Below are 25438 nucleotides of genomic sequence, written 5' to 3'. Positions count from 1 at the left end.
CAATGTTATGAACGTAAAGAGTATGGGCACGTTGTCTCCCATTGTAAGAAGAAGAACACATGCACATATTGCAAACAGGTCGACCATATTATTACCGAATGTCCTACCCGGCCTCAGAAAGGTAGTGGATCAAATCAGAAGAAAGGAAGCTACAAGGCCTATTAGACTGCTATAGATGGTTCAGATGCCTTCTCCTCTTATTTCTATGGCTGGCCAAAACGACACCTCTAGCGGCATGTCTGAAGAACAGATTTGACAACTCATGTCCTCGATCATCTCTTCAGCCTTCCCTACTATTGGTTTGTCTAGTAAGTTACTGATCTATTGCCCTTCACCAAACCACCTCTAGTAATATTGACTCAGGAGCCTCTAACCATATGATAGGGGCCACTCTCGGTCAGTATCCCAAACCCCACCTTCCAAATAAACATATTATCACTGCCAATGGTGAATACTTGGTTGTGATGATTTGTATTTATTTACCTTTAAGTTATCTTTGTTTCATTTGTCCAAAACTTTATTTCTACCTAAGCTTACCACCAATTTGATTTCTATTGGCCAACTTGTAGAGGAAGTTAACAATGTCTCATTTACTTCTGATGGTTGTTTGATACCGGACCAGCAAACTATGGAGGTGAAGGGGAAGGGGCGTAGGCTGGGAAGACTATTTGATTTGGAATTTAAAATGAATAAGATTGCACCTGCTTCTACTTTGTGTTTGCTTTCTACTACTTCATGCTTTGAATCTTTTAATTGTAACAATGATTGGCATTTGTGGCATAAAAGACAGGGCCATCCATTTTCTAAGAAACTTGATCAGTTATTTGCTTCTGATAGTTTACTTGTTTCTATTGTTTCCTTTAAGAATGTGAATAAAGATTGCATCACTTGTGGTTTGTGTAAGAGTCATAGTTTACCTTTTCCTTCTCAATTTGAGCATGCAACAGTTCCTTTTTATTTAATACATAGTGATGTCTGGTCGTCTCCAGTTGTCTCATGGCTGGGATATAAGTACTTTGTAACCTTTATTGATGACTGCACCCGTTTCACTTGGGTTTATTTTTTTCGAAAGAAATCTGAAGTGTATACTGTATTTAAACACTTTCACACCTATGTTACTACCCAATTTGATGCTCAAATATGTGTGCTACAATCAGATTCAGGGGGAGAGTATATTGATGGGGATTTCCAAAATTATTTAAAAGAACATGGAACTCAACCCCAAAAATCCTATCTAGGCACCCCACAACAAAATGGGGTAGCAGAAAGGATGAATGGGCATATCTTGAGTGTAGTCAGAACACTTCTACAAGATTCTCATGTACCCTCTTGGTTTTGGGTGGAGGCGGCCAGCACTGTTGTGTATCTCATAAATCGTCTTCCTCATCTGTTTTGAATAACTCTTCTCCTTTTCAATCTCTCTTTCACAAACCCCCAGACCTATCCATGCTCAGGGTTTTTTGTTGTGCTTGTTTTGTTCACCTTCCACCACATGAACGCACAAAGTTAACTACACAAGCAGCTTTGTGTGCCTTTATGGGGTATAGTTTTGAACATATTCCTTTGTTATGATCCTTCTGTTCATCGTATTAGAATCTCTTGTAATGTAGTTTTTCTTGAAAATGTGTCCTTTTTTGAACATATTATAAAATTCCTAGCTCCTTCCATTTCCTTGTTGCATAGTTTTGATTGTATAGGTACCTCAGATATTCCTTTGTCACCTCTACAACAACTTCAAACCTACTTCAGAAAGCAATGGCCTTCTTTAGTCTCAATGCTCTCCTCTGCTCTGCCACCAGTTGCTGATCTAGTCACTCCAATTGCCTCAATAAGTGTACCTGACCTTCTCCTTGAACCTACTGCTCCCACTTTACGCCGTTCCTCTAGAATTTTTCACCCACTTGACCGTTATGGTTTTTCACCAAACCATAGCTCATTTTCCGTTGTTTTATCTACCACAAACATTCCAAGATCTTACTAGCAAGTTGTAGCAAAACCACACTGGAAAGATGCCATGGATTCTGAGATTCAAGCCCTTCTTGAGAATGACACCTAGAACTTGGTCAGAGCTCCACTTGAGACATCTCTCATAGGAAGTCGATGGGTCTTCTCTGTGAAACTAAAATCCGATGGAAGCCTAGACACATACAAAGCTAGGCTGGTTGCACAAGGCTACAAATAGGAATATGCGATAGACTTTGAGGAGACCTTTGCTCCTATAGCTAAGATGACCACTGTACGACTTCTAATAGTTGTATCTGCAGCCAAGCAGTGGACAATCCATTAGATGGATGTCAAGAATGCTTTTCTCCATGGGGAGTTGAAAGAGACAGTCTATATGAAGCCCCCTCCTGGATATTGTACAAATCCACAGCTCGTTTGTTGATTGAAGAAGTCACTTTATGGCCTAAAGCAAGCTCCTAGGGCTTGGTTTGAGAAGTTCAGATCTATCATCACTGATGTTGGCTTTATCGAAAGTTCTTCAGATTATTATTTATTCATCTTAAGGTGGAAGCAGGGAGTAACAATATCACTCCTCTATGTCGATGATATTCTCATTACAGGGGATGATACAGAAAGAATTGCTAGGCTACAACAGTTACTCAATGAGTCCTTTAAAATGGACTTGGGGCCTTTGACATAGTTATTAGGACTTGAAGTGAGCAGAAACTCTCGGGGCCACTTTCTTAACCAACAAAAGTATGCGGCTGATCTCGTTAAACTAGCAAATCTTAGTGACTCTAAGATTGTGGATACCCCACTAGAACTGAATTTCAAACTCAACAAAGATGATGGTTCTCTTCTTGAAGATTCTACCCTTTATCGTCAACTAGTGGGCAATTTAATATATCTCACCATGACTCGGCCAAATATATCTTATGCAGCTCAAATAGTGAGCCAGTTTGTGTCTTCACCAAGACAACCTCATTTATCTGTAGTTCTTTGGATCATTAGATATGTGCGAGGTACTCTGTCACACGGGATATTCTCTTCCTCATCCTCTATTAACCTAATGGCTTATGTGGATGTTGATTGGGTTGGATGCCTTGACACCCGACAATCCATTACTGGCTGGTGCGTATTCTTAGGCAACTATCTTATCTTGTGAAAGTGCAAGAAACAAGCTACTGTGTCCAAATCTTCAATTGAAGTTGAAAATAGGGCTATGTCTTCCGTGTGTAGTGAGATCATATGGCTTCGGGCTCTTCTATTTGAAATACTTCATGAACCACCATCGTTTGTTCCTTTCTATGCAAACAATGTCAGTGCAATTAAAATTACTTCCAACCCCGTCTTCCATGAGCGCACCAAACACATAGAAGTTGATTGCCACTTCATCCGCGATCTCCTTCTTGAGGGTACCATATTTCTTCCTCATGTCTCGGGCTCGGCATCTATTTCTCATGGACAAATTGATGCTTATTCCTAGGCATCAGTTTGAGGGGGAGTGTAGAGACTATAAGAAGATCTAGCCGCAAGGCTATTTTTGTACTTTTACTTTTCTTTGTTGTATAACTATTCTTTGTACTCGATTTCTTTTGTACACTAAGGGCAGATTTGTCCTTTTATCTTTTTAATATAAATATATCTTTTAGGGTGTCGACTGACACATGGTGTCACACCCACCAAATTTGTTGCCTCTTTCTGAACCTTCAACTTGATTCTAACAAATTGCATCTCAGAAACTAATGTTAGAGTAGTTTATTTACATGAGCACCCTATTCTTTAGGGCAGAAAACAGATCAGATCAAATTGGATATATCTACTTCCAAATTTAATTTATTAATATTTACATTCAAAATGAATTTGCATCATATTCAAACGATACCATATCAGATTGGTGTGGGATCCATATTAGATCCAATAATAAACAGATAGAGTTCAGATCATCTTGAATTTGAATTTGGAAAAGAAGATAACTTGCAAATGCCTACTTTTGTTTTTCTTTGTCTTTTAGATTTTATCTTTCTCCTGTTATTGTATTTGAACCAAAACTCATTACAATTCAAAACCAGAATGAGAAGCATGACAAACCTTAAATTCTTCCAATGTAAAGTTAACAAGGCAAACTCCCCACCATGGTTCAATTGTAAAGTCAACTGGTTGTGTAGGCAATAATTCTTTTGCAATTGATTTGTTCAGCTTCCACATAATTTTCTGGCAGCGCCAACAGACCAAAATGGTTATCAAGACAAGAAAACAAAAAAAAAAAAAAAATAGCCTATGTCAAGGTAGACCACATATAGCTGACATTCTGCATCCTAAAAGTAGAGGATTAATATTGCTTGTAGAATTAATTAACAAAACATAAAATACAAGTAATGAATTGAACATAGAGCTCATTATATATAACTAATAAGCATTATGACAGAAATAGAAGGGAATATTTTTCATAACTGCAAGGACCATATCAAAGTAGTGATTTTACTAAAAAACACCCTAGGACAGGGATGAGATCTATAATCTTTTAAGTACATGATTTGGAGTGCTTGCTTAGAATTTAGAAATTACTAAATAGAAAAAAAATGACAAGAAATTAATGGAATAATCTAAAAACAATTATATTTTCTTTAAAACAGAAGAACAATTATAATTCCATACAAAGGAGAAAGATAGTTTAGGGAACTTTTCTACGGAATGCAGCATTGCTTCAAAGGTCATGGTGAGAAGTTAAACTTTGAGTATCACTACAAGATAACATTTTCTTTATCAGTAACAAAAGAAGTCAAAAATAACCACCATCAAGCCCAAACAATAAAAGCATTACATTTATGACCTGGTTTCCCAATATTTGTGGTGGGAATGGGACCCAGGGGAAATTAGATCTTCTTACCAGTGTTAGCCTGTTAGATGAAGAATTCTACACGTCATTCTTAAAAAAGTATAACATAAGTGAGCAATGGCACGAAAATAAGGTTGAGTGTGATCAATGGTGCCACAACCAACCTCTTTAGGAAGGTGTGCTTTAAGGGGAATTTTCCATGTGGACAAATTTGGTGTCACCCAGCCCCCTCAAAGGAGGCATTTATGGTATGAACAGGTTTCATAGGTAAGCATCTAACAAAGATCATAGTTTTCAAGGCACCAAGGGGAGGCTAGGCGACAGGGGGGTGCCTTGTCACCTAGTCGCCTCGGCAATGGATTTTTTTAAGTAAAAAATACATTCCTAGGTAGTTCCCTAGGTTCCACAACCATCTTTCCTTAATAACTAACCCTAAGAAAATTATAAACTCCATGTTTAAGTTTAGAAAATCAACATATTTATGAGAAGAAAAAAAAGAAAGAAAAGAAAATTCAACAAATATGGGGACTGAACCCCTATTTTTATTATAGGAAAAGAAGAAGAAGAAGTAGTGGAGGAAGAAATGTGTTGATTAGACAAAACTTTAAGTTTTTCCCTTACTTATTGGTTCAGATTCTGAAGTCTTTGAGGGTTCAATACAGCAGTTAGCAATTCTTTGTGTTAATTAAACCCTAACAAATAAGAAAATAATAAAAAGAAATTAGCTTATAAACACAAAAAATGAATATTTTTGTTTAATGATGTCTATTTTATAATTATAATCTAAAAAAAGTGACAATATAAAAGTATTTTATAAGACAGCATACAAAACTGCATGATGACTGGGCGAGGCGAGCCTCCAAGGGTGCCTTGTCACCTAGGCGTCGCCTTGGCAACTATGACAAAGATAATCTGATCTGTAGAAGAATAGACCTCCCAAGCAAGGATCAAATGCCATGTCAACAAAGTGGTTGAATTGACTAATCACCTCTTTGTTCACTGTAAAGCATGCAGACTTTTGGTGAAAGATGGTACTTCCAGCAATCCACAAAGGATGTTTTCAAGTGTTCAAACTAGAAAAGGCCAAATAAAGTATGCAAATCCCAAGCTCCTGTTCTCTAATCTTTCTTGGCTCCAACTAAAAGTATCAAACATTTGAAGACCTTTGTTCACTGTAAAGCATGCAGACTTTTGGTGAAAGATGGTACTTCCAGCAATCCACAAAGGATGTTTTCAAGTGTTCAAACTAGAAAAGGCCAAATAAAGTATGCAAATCCCAAGCTCCTGTTCTCTAATCTTTCTTGACTCTAACTAAAAGTATCAAACATTTGAAGACCTTTGTTCACTGTACATGCACAATTCTTTCAAGAAAAGAGTTTGCTAAAAGTAAAATGAGCAAATTTCAAGCTCTTTTTCTCTCAGATTTCTTGTGCTACCAACTAAAAAGAGTAGATTATCTGGAGATGCATAAAGAAAGCTTAGTTCTGTAATCAGTTCGGAAGGAGAGAAATGCAGAAAGAGTTTTCCAAGATAAATGGAACCATCTGGAAGGTTTGATAAAATGTCATACATTTGACGATGTGATGGAACCACACCCCAACACTGCATATGAATGACCAGCCCAGGCCTAGGTTAATGCCCCAAGTGCACCCACCAGGCCCTATCAATCTCCCATGAAGTTTGTTTACAGGAGGAAGCCATGTCATCCAGTTGGTTAGGCTGTTCGGCTAAGAACATGTTGGCTACAAATCTGGTACGTAGAGGTTGTATGAGTATTAACAGTGGTGCTGCAAATATTAAGAAAGAAATTCCCTTAAATCCCTCTTCTCTCTCATTCTTGTCTAAGGACGTAGAGTCCCCTTCAAGAGACACCTGAGTTAAGAAGTAACAAAACAAATTGGTATTAGAACTGCAGATCATATCAATCCTTGGAAGATGACCAATACTAGATCGGCAATAGTAGAAGACAATAGATCAATTAGAGAGAGGCCCTCACAAGATTGAAGGCAATTTGAAGGAGATCAATCAGGCGCTAACAACAGTGATGTTGCAGTGTGAACACTTGCTACCCCGTGGAGTGGAGAATGACCAGGAGACATCGAGTATTGGAAGTATCAGGTGAAGAAGAAACTTCACCAGAAAATTTGCCAAGCTGGACTTCCCTACATTTTCAGGTGAGGACTCAATTGCCTCAATCTACCTGAATGGAGAGCCACTTTCTTGATACAGAAGCCCCATCCTCAGGTCACATGGTCAGACTTCACGGAATCTCTATGTGTGAGGTTCAAACCATCAGATTTTAAAGATTATGATGAAGCCCTTCCCAAATTGAAACAGACTGGATCTGTACGTGAGTATCAAATCGAAGGGAGAACATACATGCCTTAAGATGGATAAGAAGGCTCTAGTAGGGAGTTTAGTGGATATCTTAAGGGAGGAAATACATGCCTTGAAGTTAAGGGGTGAAGACCTACAACAACCACGGTCACCACAGGTCTCATGTGACTGTAGGAAGAAAAATTAAATTAAATGCGATGGTTCAGCCAGCCAGTTGGCCTGATTCTGAAGACCCCAGTTCACCAAGTGGACCAAACTGGACTAAAGAACCACAGTCCCACCCATACTGCCTTATAAGAAACTCACATGGGCCGAGATGCAAGCCTGACATGAGAAAGGCCTGTTCTACAACTGTGAGGAGAAATTCACCCCAGGCCATAGGTGCAAGGCCCAATAGATTTATTTTCTCGAAATAGATGACCTAGTGGGCGTGAATTGCCAAAAGTTTCACTACAAGCTACAATGGGCATTGGCTCGCCTCAGACCATGAAGATTGAAGGTAATCTGAAGGGTTGACCCATTATTATTCGAATAGACAACAAAATTACACTAAATTTCATCTCCCATGGCTTAGCCAAGCAACTAAGTTTAGACTTATAGTAGACTCAAACCATTCTTAGTCCATTGTGGCAGACAGTAACAAACTGTCTTGTGATGGCTCATGCAAGACCATTAAGCTCAAGGTATAGAACAAAGAGATTGAGGTAGACCTCCACCCCCTAAACTTTATTTTTGCGGATATGGTTTTAGGCATTGAATGGCTACATCAATTGGGCCATGTGCTATGTGGACCCATCTTACAATGGATATCTCCCTGGATGGAGTAACCTACCAGCTAAAAGGTTACCGGGATAAAGCATATTAGACAGAGGCTAACCTGAAATGTTGCCAATGGCTGAGACAGCTGAAACACATGCATTTTGGGGTGGTAACAACTGGGTAATAATTATGTTCACAAGAGAAATACAACCCAGTGGCAGAAAACCAGTTCACCAACATGAACAGATATTGTAACAGTATGCTAAGGTCTTTGAAGACCCTAAGGACTAGCATCTGTCCTGGCCAAGTGATCAAACATCCCCCTTCTACCAGGAGCATCCCCAACCAATATAAAGTCATATTCAAGGTTCGATACAATATGAGTTTCGGTCATATCGTATCGGTACTTAGAAACAGCCAATACATACTTTTTTTTAGTTTTTTTTTCAAAGTTTAGTTTTTTGGGAAGCTTAGAAGATATTTTTTATTATTAAAAAATTGGGGGTCCGAAACACCTGGAAACAGGCGTTTCGGACCGTATCCTTTTCAACAGATACGATACAATATGCCCCATATCGGGCATATCTTATCGGTACTTTGAACCTTGGTCATATTGCTACCCGCACTATCATAAGCCTGAGATTGAAAAGATAGTGTAGGAACTCCTTAGGAAGGGAATGATACAACCAGCACTAGCACCTCATCCCTGGTGCTATTTGTGAAAAGGAAGGATAGTTCTTGGTGATTTTGTGTGGACTACTGTGCTTTAAACCAAATTACAATCCAGAACTGGTGGCCTATTCCCATTATTGATGAACTTCTGGGCGAATTAAGTGTTGTGTAGGTTTCTATATTGGACTTGCAGTCCAGGTACCATCAGATTCAAGTTCACCTCAGTGACAACTCCAAGATCGCTTTCCATACACATGACAGCCACAATGAGTTTCTTGTTATGCCTTTTCATCTATCAAATGCCCCTTCTACATTTCTGGCTCTCCTGGATTATATATTTTTGCTATACTTGTGGAAATTTGTCTTGGTTTTCTTTGATGATATTCTTGTTTATAGCAATTGACCAACTCATTTGGAGAATCTCACCATGACTCTTGGCCTGTTTGAGGCCCACCAGCTTTATGCCTAAAGGTCCAAATTCCCTTTCGGACAGTGGGAGGTCCACTATCTTGGACACATTGTGCATGAAGGGAAGGTCTTAGCGGATTCAGATAAGATCGACAGTATGGTTACATCAACACAGCCAACTTCCATTAAAGAACAAAGGGGGTTCTTGAGTATCATTGGTTACAGTAGGTGCTTCATACAAGGCTATGGGCTCAGCGATGCCTCTCATTCAGATGCAAAAGAAGGACAATTTCAAATAGACCAAAAAAGTCCAAAGTGCATCTGATTGTCTCAAGATATTTGTTAATTCTCCACCAGCCCTAGCCTTACCAGATTTCTCTAATAACTTTTAAGTGCAATACTTCTAGGCTCCGTGTCCTATTTCAGCAAGACTTTGTCCTCCAGGCCCAATCCAAGTCCACTTATGAAAAGGAACTCATGGCTGTAGTTCTCGCAGTTCAAAGTGGCATTCTTATCTCTTGGGCTGGTGCATTATCATAAGGACAAACCAGAGAAGACTCAGGCATCTCTTGGACCAATACAAGCTGATGAGGTATGAATACTGCATTGAGTACAAACCAGGTAATACAAACTCAGCCACCAATGCTTGTCTCGAAGGCAAGAGTTGCACCAATTGGGTGTATCTAAGCCCACTTTTGCTCTCTTCAATAAAATCAAATAAGCCCAATCAGACCCTTCATTGCAGTCCATCAGAGTGTTATGGTCACACCAACCAGCAGCGCACTGCGGCGCAGTCATAGGCAGCAGCACGCACAGCTGGCCGCACAGCAGCAGGCACCGCTTGGCAGCGCCGCACAGCAGCACGCACCGCCGACAGCGCGCAGCACGCACCGCCTGGCAGCACGCAGCACGCACCGCCCGACAGCGTGCAGCACGCACCGCCTGGCAACGCACAGCACGCATCGCACGGCAGCACCACTAGGCAGCAGCACGCACCGCACGGCAGCAGCACGCACCTCACGGCAGCAGCACGCACCGCATGACAGCAGCACGCACCTCACGGCAGCAGGATATGGAGGTAACCGTCTTCCAAGCTTATATTGATGGCATGGATTTTGTGTTCATGGACAGCCCTATGTTTCGCAATATTGAGGAAAATATATATGGGGAAGGCCGAGAGGATATTTTAAAACACATGGTTCTCTTCGGTAAGGCTGCTCTTGAGGTTCGCTTCTGTAAGTTTACCCAGTGCGTTCCTGTGATCCACAATATAGCACACCGGGGCCGTGGCCCAGTGCGCGATTTTTGTTATGTGGATCTTCCACAAAACTACTTCAAACTATATGACCCAGGAGGTGGGGAACACTTCAATGTCCTTGCGGCTGGCCTGAGTGCAGCAGATCGTGTAGTCACTGTAAGCCATGGTTACGCCTGGGAGCTGGAAACTAAAGAAGGTGGCTAGGGTCTGCATCAAATAATCTAGCTTTATGCACCGAGCTACGAGGCAGCCCCTGTTGTTCATGCTGTTGGTGGACTGAGAGATAGTGTGCAGCCGTTTGATCCATTGGCAGAGTTCCAAGCCCCGTATCCGGAATTCGAGCTTGAGGACAAGCTCGTTGTCCAGGAGGGGTGTAATGTTATGGTCACACCAACCGGCAGCGCACTGCGGCGCAGTCATAGGCAGCAGCACGCATAGCTGGCCGCACAGCAGCAGGCACCGCTTGGCAGCGCCACACAGCAGCACGCACCGCCGACAGCACGCAGCACGCACTGCCCGGCAGCGCACAGCACGCACTGCCTGGCAGCGCGCAGCACGCACCGCACGGCAGCAGCACTTCAGCAACACGCACCGCATGGCAGCAACACGCACCTCACGACAGCAGCACGCACCTCAAGGCAGCAGAACTGCGAGACGTGCGCACCGCCTGGCAGCAGCAGTAGGGCGGGGCCCACATGACAGCTCATCAGGCTGGGCCCACACTTATCTTACCACATCAGCTCTGCCCGCCAACTCACCGCCAGCTTACCTTATCCCTTATCCCTTATCTTATCATCCTTATCTTATCTTATCCTCTTAATTAAGAGTTATGAGTTTTAGTTTGAGTAGGAAATTAGGAGTTTTAGTTTGAGTTGGATTACCCTAGCCTAGCCGAATCCAACAAGGAATTCCCTTCTGTAATCTCCTATTTAAGGAGCTACGAATTGAAGTAAGGCATTCAGTTTTCCAGTCAAGAAAAGAGTGAGGAGAGTTCGGGTGGTCTCTTGGACAAATCACCCCAAGGGAGAGTTCGGGTGGTCTCTTGAACAAATCACCCATTCAGTTTCCGCAATAGGGTCTGCACTCAAGGGAAGGCGCAAGGGAAAGCAGGGCTTTCTCACCGAGGACCGACCTGTGACGAGATCGTACGCGCGGGCCCATAACACATAGACCGTTGGGCCCAGGACCCATCTCTGATACCAAGTTGTCAGGTGGTTGACTTCATTTTGTACTACAAGAGTCGGTTCGTGGTTGGGCCCTATCAGAAGTTATATTTCCTTTATGTTAATTGTCAGCAGGGACTATATTTGTAAATTTTTCTTTATTTCTTTATTACTTAAGTAGGATCATAATTGTGATCTTACAATTTAAAATAAGACTACTAAAATTGGGCAAGCAATTGAGAACAATAGTTAAGTTCAATATCTTCCACTCCTTAGCCCTAGTTTTCTTCTCTCTTATTCAGTTATTCCTATACAAACCTGAACTGTTTCTGACTTATTATCTTCATTATTTAAGACTATTTTAGGTCTTTTTTTCGGTCCAATCACATGGTATCAGAGCTCCATTAATCAACCTGGTCTATCCTTGACACTATAAATTGCTTTTTTTCGTTTGTCCTTCTTTTAAGGTAAAAATAAAATTCAATAAAAGAAAGATAAAAAGTACAAACTGAGAGGGAAGAGACATCAACCAGAACAAGAGAAACGAAAACCATAACTAGAGCAGAAGCTAATCATCACCAGATGAACAGATCTTTGAAAACCCCCGTCTTCCAAAGATCAACCCCCAGGACTTCATTCCTGACTTATGCAACTTCTGGAAACATAAACGAGATCAAATCATTTTTTTCTCTCTCTCACAGATGCATCTATCTGGGCTGGCATCCTCACCACACTCCAATCTAAATCCTGTCTTCTTCCTCAGCCACCCCTCCTCTCTCTGACATCTAATTGTTAGACAGTGTATTGCCCTTAGCTCCAATCAAATTGATGTACATTTAACATTTTTTGTAAATGAATAAAAGTACATAATTGATTCATGTTATATCTGGTATGATTATGTGTAATTACCCTTAAACTGGACACTTATGAGACTCGTGTTAGCTTAGAATGTTCACGGCCATTGGATAGACCTAGAGAGGTTTATCCTACCAAGGCTAACACTAATGTGCTGCCAAGTCGGTTGGGGTAACTTGTCTCAGCTGCCAGGTTAGACCCGAAGCACATGTAGTGTGGATTTTCTTGAAACTCTAAACAAAACCATTTTCCAATTATGCCCTGGACCTTGGAGATAGATGGGCAAAACTAGAAAGTTACACCTAACCCTTAAACTTGATTATGGAACTGCACTAGGTGTTGGATTTGTTAGACAGTTTTGTATGCCCTTAGCTCCAATCAATTTTGATGTACTTTTGACATTTAATGTAAATGAATAAAGTGCATGTTTGATTCATGTTGTATGGTATGTTTCTGTGTAAGACCCTAAAATTGGACACTTAATGATACTCGTGTTAGTTTAGAACGTTCACAGCCGTTGGATAAGTCTGGGGAGATTAATCCTGCCAAGGCTGACACTGGTGTGCTGCCAAGTGTTGGGGTGGCCTGTCTCAGCTACTAGGGTGAGACCCAAAGCACATGCAGTGTAGGATTAATTGAATCTTTGAACCGGACCAGATTTCCAGTATTGCCTTGGACCTTGGTGATTGATGGGCAAAACCGGAAAGTTACACCTGACCCCTAGACTCGATTATGATACTGCACTAGGTTTCGGATTGGGCTGTCTTTGATATGCCAATCAGTGAGATCCTTAGTGGGGGTCAAAACCTGGGTATGTTGGGACAGTCTGAGAATTCATCTGAGTGGGTGATCATAGTGACAGGATCAGCCCCTTTGTCGGACAAAGGTAATGATTGGGGATCCAATCTCTCTGATGGAAACCAAACTGTCAGCAGTTGATTTCAACCGTTGGAATTTTGTTTTGCAAAATTTATATATATGTATGGTTTCAAATGTTTGCAAATGGTTTTAAATCCCGGGATCCATGAGCAGAGAGTGCAACACTGTTCCTTGCAGCCAAGGGAGAAGTCTTCTCTTGTCGGGCAGTGTTTGATCATTATGGGCTGAGAGGTAAGTGTAAGGCCATTTAGGGTACACCTGATGGGCTAATCTTGCATCTGCCCACAGTCCCTGGGTTTTTATAATATGGCTTGGCCCAAGGACCACTTAGTGTAAGTGTTGGGCCCATAGAGTCCATGTGATGGGCTCACGGGGTTCACTGGGCTTTCCAGTGAATTCGGCTAGGCCTTGTAACAAAGGTTGGGCCGAACCCATGTGGCTGATGTGTAAATCAATGCTTGGGTCCCACGCCATACAAAGAATCCCAACTGGGCAGCAGTTTGGAAGCCTATTGAGAACTTAATACTTATTGGGCCTAAAGCCCATTTCGAACTAGCTATTTTAATTACCCACTTAAAGGGGTGAATTTCATATTCAAATAAAGATTTGAATCTGGTAATCTCTTGATAAGATCAGGAGTGGGCTGACCTTATCTGTAGATAGGATTAAGATAATTCCCTATCCAAATACAGATTTGGATTGGGACAACTCCTAATAGGATTAGGAGGTTTCTTAATCACTAGGGAGGAGAAACCCTAGTCTTGATTTACTAGAATTCGAACCAAGGGTTTTAGCACATTCTCCTTCTGCAGTTTGAGATAGGATCTCAGAAACCCTAGAGAAAAGAAAAGCAAATATGCCAATTTCAGCTCTAGAGTTCTCCTTCAGCCACCGCCGCCATTCACTGCCTAGTCCGATCTCTCTGAGAGGGAAAGATCAAGAAGGTGTTCTTGATATCAGTCTTTACTGAAAGGCTGATTGTGTACGGTGCTCTTCGCTTCCATCGAATTCTTGTGAAGAATTTGGTTCGTAGGACGAACACTGCTGGTCCTGCTTCAGCATCACTGCGTCATCTTTAGTGGGAGCAGATCTTGGGAGTATTCATTGGGCGTGAACACCGACGTTGGGAGATACCGATTCTCTATATCAAGTATAACCCTTCCCTTTCTGGTTGGTTCAAATCTGGTTCGGTTTTGGTTTGATTAGACCCTTGAACATTGTATTCTAAAATCAGGGAATATGATTCCCAGTTTGAAGGGAGGAGAGAAATTTTTGAAATTTGCCCACCCTATTCCGCTGCAATCTTGGCGTCCATACGATGGATCTCTCCCTCCTTTCAAGATTGGGTTATCTTTGATATGCCAATCAGTGAGATCCTTAGTGGGGGTCAAAACCTGAGTATGTTGGGGTAGTTTGAGAGTTCACCTGAGTGGGTGATCATAGTGACAGAATCAGCCCCTTTGTCGAACAAAGTGAATGATTAGGGACAACACTCTCTTTGATGGAAACCTAAACTGCCAGCAATTGATTTCAAACTTGCTTGATATTTGTTTTGCAAAATATATTTATATAAAGATATATATATATATATATTATGTTTTAAGGAAAAAGTTTTGCAAAGGTCTTAATTCCCGGGATCCATCCGAGCAGAGAGTGTGACACTGTACCTTGCAACCGAGGGAGAGGTCCTCTCTTGTCGGGCAGTGTTTGATCATTAACGGTTGAGAGATTAAGTGTAAAACCATTTAGGGCTTTTATACCTGATGGGCTAATCTCACTTAAGACCATAGTCCTTGGGCCTTCATAAGGTGGCTGAACCCAAGGACCTTTTAGTAATAAATATTGGGCCTATATTGATGGGCTCAAGGGTTCACTGTGTTTAGTAGTGAATTCTGCCAGGCCTTGTAACGAAGGCTAGGCCGAACCCATATGGCTTTTGTGAAGATCAATGTTAGGGTCTCACGCCATACAAAGAGAGCCAAGTTAGCCAGCAATTAAGAGGGAAGTGAGCCTGATGTCTTAATGGGCATAAAGCCCATATCGAATTGGATTAATTATTTAGGCAAATTAGGGTTTAGATCTGGGTTTGGATCAGCAAGAGAATAAGATAAGTGTTATCCACTTAAGAGTTTAGATCCAAATAATGATTTGGATCAAAAGAACTCCTCCTAATAGGATTAGGAGAGCTGATCCTGAAGGCTTATAAATAGAGGGGACGGACTGCATTGTTACTCACTTTTCTACACTCGGTTCTCTCCCTCTGTTCTTGCCGCCCTACCCTATTCGATCTCTAGTTCTTGGACTGATCAAGATTGGATCTTTATTCTGATTTTTGCCAGAAAAATCAGATCTGAATTCGTGCTCACACTCCCTTGCCTGATCCTTGCTAAAGGATTGCAGTTCTTGTTGAAGGATTGCATTGTTGATCCTGCTTCATCTCAAGCTGCGGCATCTTCAGTGGAAGTAGGTTTTGGTGCACTCTTTGGGTGTGAACACCTACTTTGGGAGATACACATGTGGATTTCGTACTAGGTATTGCTCTGTCTTTTTTTTTGTTTCAAATCTGGTCCGGTTTGATTCAAGAACAAAATGCAACTTTTTCTAAAACTGGGAATACGACTCCCGGAAGGGAGAAAGAAATTTTTGAAATTTCGCCCAACCACCCTGCATGGTTCGGCCATCCATATGATGGATCTCCCTTCCCTTCACTAACAACCCCTTCATTCTTCATCCACCAAATCCTCTTCCCCTCATCGCCTTCCTCCCACGCCTCCCCCCCTAAAGCTTTTTTGTTGCTATTCTCTTCTGTCTTACACCTCTCGAGCTGTTCAATTGCCTTCAAAACTACATTCTCACCTCCACCTTTCTCCTCAGTCAATTCCTCCTTTGAAGACTTCTCCCCTTCAAGACTGTTGTGAGAATGGGCCGAATTAGCCTTAGTGCTCTTTATTTTTATTTTAAGTAGTGTTTATGTTATGTTTGTTAGTTATGGGCCCATTTTGCTTCTTTGATTATTTCATTAGTGTTGGCCGCCCCATTAAGGGCATCCAAGTAATTGTACTCGTTCTTAGAATTAAGATTAATAAAAGTGATGCAAGGGGGCTAGAGAGAGGGGTTCAAATTCTCCTTTTCTCTCTTCCTTCCTCTTCTTCTTCCACAACCTCTTTCTGAAATTTCTTTCTTCTTCTTCTTTCTCTTTCCTTCTTTTTCTTCTATTATCTGAATTATTGCAGGTCTAATTTTCAACTTGGTATCAGAGCAGGTTCTCCCTTTCGATTTTTTCTCCTTTCTTTGCCCATACACAGTGTGTATGGAAAACTGATCGGTTTTCAACTAGCTACTTATGCAGCCCACTTAGGAGGGTTTTTGGAGAGGTTTTCAACTAGCTAATTGGAGAAATCAAGTTACAGGTCGTAGAGACAATTTGAACTAGGCGCTTGGGGATCAAAGGTAAGCCTTTTGATTTCTATTGAGGGCGGTTTTGATTGGATTGAGTTCTAGAATCTCTAGAAGGGGCGATTGAAGTTTCTCTCTTTCTCCCCATCCTATGGGGTCCTGTGAAACCCTAATTTTGGGGGCTTGAAGGGTTATTCTTTACATAGAAAAGTAAATCTAGCCTGGTAAAGCCCTAATTTGATTTTCGCTTGCATTCATTTACTCAATGGAGCAAACTTGAGAAGAGACCAAATATTCCACTGATTCTGGGTTTGGACATGGTGGGTTAATGATGAATCTTTTTAGGGTTGTGACTACTGTGAAGTTAGATGGGACCAATTACATAGCCTGGTCTCGATCTATTAAGATACATGTGTGCAGTAGAGGAAAATGGGAAGAAACCGGAGGATGATCCTACCTATGAAAGGTGGATGCAAGAAAACGACACAATAGTGGGTTGGTTAGTGAATCCTATGCAACCACACATTAGTTAGCATTACCTATGGATGGAAACTACAAAAGAAGTCTGGGATAGTGTCACGAAGGCATATTTCCAAAAGCTTAATGTTGTTCGGGCCTACAAATTGAAGCATGATGTGAATAATCTAAGGCAGGGGGAGAAGCCCTTAGCCGTCTACTTCTCTATGCTGAAATCTCTTTGGCAAGAGATTGATCTAATGGAGACTGTCGTTTGGGGTTGCACAAAGGATGAAGAAATATATAGGAAGTTGGTGGAGAGAAATTGGGTCTTTGAGTTCCTCACCAGGCTCGACTCGGAGTTTGATATTGTAAGGCAGAATGTTTTAGCAAAGGATGACGTGACTTTGTCTCAGGCATATGCTATGGTGAGCAATGAGGAGAGCAGAAGACGGGCCCAGACTGTTGAGCCGCAAGGTGATCACTGTGCCAATGGTGGGATGAAGCTGAAGGTTAACACTAGGAAGAAAGATGTTATCTGTGAATATTGCAAGAAGACTGAACACAAAAAAGACATGTTGGAAGCTACACCTAGAGCTCATTCCTGCTAGACTCAAGAAAAAAAAGGTGGAAAAAGGTTTGGAAATGGAAAAGGTGGAAATGCAAATGTAGCCACCTCTTCACAAAGTGAACAAGGACAAGGTGAAGAGAAGTCAATGGGAGAACAGCTTGCAGCCGCCAAGGCTAAATATGAGAAGTATGGCCGAATTATCAGTCATTTGGAGTCCACTGCTACAACTTCTTTAGAGACTGTTCCTTCCTCTGCATATGCTCACACAGGTATTCGTGCCACTACCCATCATGATTCCATCTCAAGTACTCATAAAACCCCTTAGATAATTGATTCTAGTGCTTTTGACCATATGACCAGTATTTCACAGTTATTCACCTCGTACCAACTCCTTTCTGATTGGGATAAGATATCCCTTGCTGATAGCTCTCTTACCCTTATCACGGGAAAGGGAGACATTAGGTCCTCTAATGCCCTGACCTTATCATCTGTTCTTCATGTACCTAAACTTAATACCAATTTGCCTTCAGTTAGTAATTTGACTAAATCTCTTAATTGCAATGTGACATTTTTTCCTTCATAATGTGTTTTTCAGGACATAGAATCTCAGAAGGTGATTTGGAGTGGCCATGAGGTGAATGCGATCTATCTGTTAGACATGCCTGAGCATAACCAAGAAAACTGCTTTTGTTTCAGAGTCCACTAGTCGTATTATGTTATGTCATAGTCGCTTGGGTCATTTGTCTTTTTCTTCATTGAGTTGGTTGTTTCTAGGGTTATTTAAGGGAATTAGTCTATTAGGTCTTCATTGTGAGTTTTGTGAACTCTCAAAGCATTGTAAGAACACTTATCCTTCAAGTAATAAAAGATCGACTATTCCTTTTAATATTGTTAACTCTGATGTGTGGGGGCCTTACCATTTACCATGTATGGGTAGCTATAGATATTTCATCTTGTTTATTGATGATTTTTCATGATATACGTGGATTTACCTTATGCGCTCTCATGCTGAAGTGCCTAAACTTGTGCAATAGTTCCATGAACACATACTTAGTTTGATACCCACACCAAAAATTTCTGATCAAACAATGCTAAGAAATATTTTGAGAAGGACCTTACCTCCTATCTTGAGAAGTTTGGGGTTGTTCATCAGAGCTCTTGTGCCCGTACTCTACAACAAAATGGAATAGCGGAGAGGAAAAATAAACACATTGTGGAAGTTGCAAGGAGCATTCTTTTTGCTACCCATGTTCCTGTGAAGTTTTGGGGTGATGCAGTTTTAACAATTACCTACCTTATTAACTGCATGCCTTCTCGAGTCTTGGGGTTAAAATCTCCTTTTAGAGTCCTCTTTCCTAGTGTTGAGATTTTCTCTATTCCTCTATGGGTCTTTGGTTTCACTTGTTATGTCCACATTCTCAGTTCCAAAAGACACAAGTTTGATCCCAAGGCTCAGAATTGTATCTTCCTTGGTTATGCCTCCACACAAAAAGGGTATTGTTGTTTTGATCCCATTAGTGGCACCTAGTTTGTCTCCATGGGTGTCACCTTTGCAGAGTTGGTTCCTTTTTATAGTCGTCCTTCTAAGGAGGAGAGATCTCTTGAGTTGTTTTCTTCATCTCTTCCTTTTCTAGCTCCAATTGAGTCTTGTGGCGAGTCCTCCACAATTACCCCTATTTCCGGAGTGATCCTCTCTTTTGAGATTAACCTGCTCCTCCCCCTCCTCCTGCTAGTCCTCTAGTTTTTCCCACTCATCCTAATCTCCAGAGGTAGTACCAATGGCAAAAGCGAAGGCAAACACAAGTTGATCCCACACCTCAAGTTGAGCCTCAGGTGCTTCTAATTACTGAAGAGAGGACATGTCCATCACCTCCTCCACCAGCACCCCCGTTTCTAGACCTTGACCTACCCATTGCTTTGAGAAAAGGTAAGAAGAAATGTACAGCTCATTGTATTTCCAAACACCTTTCCTACAGCTTGTACATAAATGCCAAAATTTCTTCCCTCTTTTGCATATATGCCAAAATTTCTTCCCTAACTTCTTTAGTGCACTTAGTACATCCTTTAACATTCCTCCTACCACCAACAATGTGCTCTTTTTCCCTATAGATTCCTCCATTAGTCACTTTTCCACAGAACTTGCAAGTGACTGAGTTTGTATTATTAGGGTCTTGTAGAGAGCAATACTTCCATGCTAGATCCCTCCTACTAATTTCATAAGAAGTATTGCCTTCATCAGTATCTAGTTATACAAAAAAAAGAAGAAAACTAAATTAATATTTAATAATCAATCAAAATAAAAATATAGAATGAAACTAAGTCTAAAACTCAAACAAACTAAAAGTCTAAAACTGAAAGTCCAAAAAGAAAGAATGGGAAAGAGCCCTATTTTATTGTTTTTAAATGAAAACATCGTGACAGTGGTTCAAAGGCCTGTTTTAGAGTAAAAACAGTGACGGGGTGGATTGTGGAGCCCCTGTTTTTAATGTAAAAAAGCTAAAACAAATATTGGAAAAAAAGAGAGAGTGGAGCCCCTGTTTTAGTGTAAAACAGTGCAAGGGAAGGAGCGGAACCCCTGTTTTACTGTCAAAACCAAAAAAAATTGGAAAGAAGGAAAAGAAGAAGAAGAAGAAGGGTTTGGGGCAGAGCCCCTGTTTTAGTGTCAAATAATACAAGGGAAGAAGGAGAAGGAGGAGAAGAAGATGGGGGCAGAACCCCTGTTTTCAATATAAAAAGTGAAGAAAAAATTGGAAAAGAAAGGTTGGGTAGAGCCCTTGTTTTCGTATAAGATGTGGAGAGAAAGAATAGGTCGACTGTTGTTGTTCTACTGTAAAAAACAGTGAAAGAATCAAAGAAATAAAAAAAGAAACAAAGAAACAAGGGGTGGAGCCCCTGTTTTACTATCAAAACAAAAAAGAATGGAAGAAGAAGAAGAAGAAGGCCTAACCTAAACCTGATGATTGGAATTTGTCATTCGACTAAGACTATGGGAGTCCGAGAGTCTGAGACGTTTGGGTTCATTGTTGAAAGCCTTGCATGGAAAATCTTTTGTTCTCTCGATATGGCATGTATTTTCTCTCTTTCAAACTTGGGCATACCATATATAATATTTCAATACATAAAAAGGAAAGTCATGTACAATTAAAATGATATATAAAATTAAATTTAAAAATAAATAAAAAACAATGGATAGCTTAAATAGGCGCTCACCTAGGCCACCTGGCACCTGACCTTAGGCGTAGAGATGAGCGCCTTTCTAAAGTCTAGCCACCTTGACCCATGCAAGGCGCCTAGTCTAGGCCTCGCCTTGCGCCTGAGGCACGCCTTTTAAATCATTGTCCCAATCCATCCCAAAGTCTGGTTCAAAAGCCTTAGCCACACCAAAGTGGAGGGATGCTATGAGTACTGAAATGGAAGCCCTTCATAAAAACAATACCTGTGATATTCTTGACTTGCAAGTTGGGAAGGGACCTGTTGGGTGCAAGTGGGTTTTCACTATCAAGTATTGTGCAGATGGGCCAATTGAGAGGTATAAGGCTCATCTTGTTGCTAAGGGATATACCCAAGTATATGGGATAGATTACACTAAGACCTTTTATCCAGTTGCTAAGATGACTTCGGTAAGTGTTCTTTTATCCTTAGTAGTGAGCTATGTTTAGCCTTTGTATCAGTTTGATGTTAAGAATGCATTCCTAAATGATGATCTCACTAAAGAGGTATATATGTCCCTTCCCCCTAGTATATATGGCAAGGAAATGCAAGGTAAGGTGTGTAGATTGAAGAAATCACTCTATGGCCTAAAACAATCTCCACATGCTTGGTTTGATAGGTTTAGGACTGCTCTTGTTCAGTTCGACTACACTCAGACTCAATCAGATCATACCCTCTTTGTTAAGAAGAAAGGCACACTAGTGACATTCCTTATTGTTTTTGTAGATGATATTGTAGTTACTGGCAGTGATACAAAAGAAGTTAGTGCTCTCATGAAGTTCCTCAGTTCTGAATTTGAAATTAAAGATTTAGGGGAGTTGTGGTATTTCCTTGGCATTGAGGTTGCTAGGTCCAAGGAAGGTACCTTTATTTCTCAGCGGAAGTATGTGCTAGATCTTTTTACTAAAACTAGAAAACTTGGTGCTAAACCCGTCTCTACCCCTATTGATGTGAATCATAAACTCAGCTAATGATGTAGAACTTTTAACTGACAAGGGAGTGTTTCAGAGATTACTGGGGAAACTTCTTTATTTATGTATGACTCATCCAAACATTTCATATGCAATGAGTGTCATCAGCGAATTCATGCATGCTCCTAGAGATACACATAAGGCTGCCACATAAAGGGTGTTATGCTATCTTAAGGGAACCACTGGGAAAGGTATATTGTTTGCTAAACATGGACACATGAAGGTAGAAGAATATACAGATGCTGATTGGGCAGGAAATGTGGATAACGGGACTCCACATCTGGACATTGTGCTATGGTAGCCGGAAATATTATTTCTTGGAGAAGCAAAAAGTAGTCAGTGGTTGCTAGATCTTCAGCGGAGGCAGAGTATAAAGCTATGGGCATGGAATTTTTGAGTTGTTATTGCTAAGATCTCTCTTTAATGAGATGGGTGTTTCATGTGACAAGCCACTAATGTTGTATTGTGATATCCAAGCTGCTATTAACATTGCTCACAACCCGGTTCAGCATGATAGAACCAAGTAGAGGTAGACAAACACTATACAGGAGAGAGTTGCTTCATGGGAGATGTGCCTGCATTTCATTGCATCAGAAGACCAGCTAGCAGATTTTCTAACTAAGGGAGTCCCTAAGGCGAAGCTTCAACATTATGTAAGATAGCTGGGCATGATTGACAACTATGCTCAACTTGAGGGGGAGTGTAGTGAGAATAGGCTGAATGGGCCTTAGTGCTCTTTATTTATGTTTTAAGTAGTGTTTATGTTATGTTTGTTAGTTATGGGCCCACTTTCCTTCTTTTTGCTGTTCAGTCATATTACTCCAAAGAGTTAATCTATTAAACTCTTTTGTGTACTCCTTCACACTCTTTTCCCATTGCCTTAAATTCTACACCTTTTGGTAAGAGTTTGCTCATAATCTGGTGGTAAGGATTGGGATTTCAGCTTCACTTTTCTTTCTTCATTCATTTCTTTTCAATCAAAATAATTTTCAATGGTGTTCAACTAGTCTAGAAACTTTTCAAGTTCCAACTCACCATCAAACTCGTTAATATGAAGTTGAACACCATGACCTTGATTGGATTGTAAAGCTTGCACTATTCAGTCTTCCCACCACTGGTTGTTATTCCTTTCATGTTGATGACCTTTAGGTTGCTCAATGTCTTCACTTGATTCTTCACTAATAATGTCAATGGGTTGTTCATCAACTCTAGGAGCATGTCTTCTTCTTCCTAGCCCCAAATCACTTGCTATGTCACCATCCCTAGCAGCATTTTGAACTACAAGTTGAGCAAGATGCTCAATCTATTCTTGTAGCCCTATTATAGCCTCTTGGAAAACCTCTCCAGTGACATGTTGTGGTCTTCTACCAACCCTACCACGTCCACCCCTTGCAGCCATAATAATATAGCAAAAAACAAGGAGATGAACTTTGAAGCAAACCCAAGGAAAGAACTAGCTCTGATACCACTTGATGTGGATAAGAAAACAAATTACATGCAACACTTCAAGTATACAGCAATAAGCACATGAAATACCAAGCTGAAAACAACAAAACAAGTTGGATTTCAGACCTGAACCTGAAGTAAAACTCCTAGACAGTTCTGCTACAGTAACAATGGCAACAAGCTGTCCTCCAATGCGGACACGCAGAAATAGAGGGATTGGAATGTAACGAAATAGGTCGACTCCTCAAGTCTCATGCTCCCAATACTTGAAAACCCTAGTTGGGGCTGAGCTACAGAAACAGCCCCCTTCTCTTTTATAAGACCCAATGACTTATTGAAAAAGCCAATTAAAACATTTACACATAAGCCCCTAAAATGTTTCCCTCTCACAAGCAACTCCTTAAGAACAAAACTAACTTCAAATGAACCTCCAAAAGATAACTTTTGTTACAAAAAGACCCAAGAGACCAAAACCCAATAGATGTGCACCCAAATACCCCTAATCAGAATCTAAAATATAAAATAACAAAAATACCCCTAGTCCCAAATTGTCAACAAAGCTACCCAAAACCAACAATTTGGAATCCTACTACAAAAACATGCAAAATAGACTACATTCACCTTTTTTCTTTTTCTTCTTTTTTTTTCTTTTTTTCTCTTTTTTTCTTTTCGTTTTTTGGCCTCATCATGGGCCCAAGTTATGGGCCTGTTTTGCATTCTTATCATTTTTATTGAGATAGCTGCCCTACTAAGTGCATCCTTGTTATTGTACCTAAATTACAATTAGATTTAATATGTGTTTTAGGGGGCTAAAGAGAGGGACGATTAGCTCTCTTCTTTATTACTCTTTCTTACATTATCTTCTTCCTTCTTCTGAACTCCTTCTTCCTCTTTCCTTTTCTTTTCTCATGGTTTATTTTCAAATTTATTGCTGGTACAATTTACAACTTGGTATCAGAGCAAGTTTCCATACACAGTTTGTACAGAGAATTGATTGGCTGATTGATTGACAACTTATAACCCAGTTTGGGGGAGGTTCTTGGAGAAGAATACACTCTTAGATTGAGGTCCAAGACAGGTTTCTTGGAGATTTTCCCGAAAATCCTAGCTAACTAGAGAAATAGAATTTAGGGTTCTAGAGACAATTTACAGCTAGCACTTAGGGATTGAAGAGAAGTTTTTTGACCTACATTGAGATCGGCTTAGGTTGAAAAGGGTTCTAGAGTTCCTGGTAGGAGTGGCTACACTTTCTCTCTTTCTCCCGGGTTGTCGGGTTTTGTGAAACCCTAGTTTTGGGTGATTAAGGAGCACTTTTCACTTTAAATCAATGGTTCTTAATTAGTAGTATCCTATTTTTATTTTTGTTTGTTTCCATTTAGCCAATGGAGCAAAGTAGAGGTGAGACAAAGCAACCTACAGAGACTAGTTTTGGACAAACTCTATTAGGAGCAGTAACCACAGTGAAGTTAGACGAAACCAACTATTTAGCATGTCCTCAGTAAATAAATATCCATGTCTGTAGTAGAGGGAACTAGGGGTACATCACTAGGAATACAAAGAAACCCAAGGAGGATGCCCCTGCCTATGAGAGGTAAATGCAGGAAAACTACATAGTTGTAGGATGGTTAATAAATTCCATGCAACCTTATATTAACCAGCACTACCTGTGGATAGATACTATAAAGGAGGTGTGGGGTAATTAGTTCCATTGATGATTATTCACATTTCACATGGACATATCATCTCTTTTCTTAATAGGAGGCAATGAGTTTCTACAATGTTTGCTTAACTAACAAGTAGAACATTCCAAAGATGACAAAGACATTGACTTGAACAAGTCTAGAAACAAAACCTTCAATGAAACAAAGGACAAATGACCTAAATGACAAAGACATAGGAAAATCTTGTCTTTATTACAATGACTCGTATGTAAACTGGACTGACTCAATAAATCAGTTCTCATAGAAGTATCAAAAGCCATTGAATCCAAAATGTAGAGTCCACCTATCATGCAACCTCCACCAATCATTCTTCCCAAAGTCAAATCTTGAAACACATAACAGTTAGGGAAAAAGGTTACAAAACAGTTTAATGACTTGATAATGTAGTTAATAGATAGGAGATTAATAGGCATCTTTGATACATGGTAAACATCAGACAAGCTTAGGCCAATAGGAAAGGAGACAACTCCCTATCCAACAATAGAAAAACAAGAGCCATCAGCAAGTTTAACTTTTTCTTTTCTAGACAAAACACAATAAGAATAGAGAAAGA

General features: G+C 40.5%; 1 protein-coding gene across 7 annotated transcripts in view; it reads right to left on the bottom strand.

Annotated features, from left to right (window-relative positions):
• Positions 1-25438, bottom strand: part of LOC104590755 (FAM91 carboxy-terminus protein) — a 96285-nt gene that overhangs the window by 33912 nt on the left and 36935 nt on the right. For all 7 annotated transcript variants that reach the window (XM_010249499.3, XM_010249500.3, XM_088891278.1 and 4 more), the window contains one exon: positions 4036-4158. In XM_010249499.3, coding sequence (XP_010247801.1) covers positions 4036-4158 — 123 coding nt within the window. The remainder of the gene's footprint in view (positions 1-4035; positions 4159-25438) is intronic.

Source organism: Nelumbo nucifera, chromosome 7 (assembly GCF_055504915.1).
Source record: "Nelumbo nucifera cultivar China Antique chromosome 7, China Antique-T2T, whole genome shotgun sequence".
Lineage (NCBI taxonomy): Eukaryota > Viridiplantae > Streptophyta > Magnoliopsida > Proteales > Nelumbonaceae > Nelumbo > Nelumbo nucifera.
Note: the sequence above shows the minus strand (reverse complement) of the source record. Positions and strands in the feature narration are given on the sequence as shown.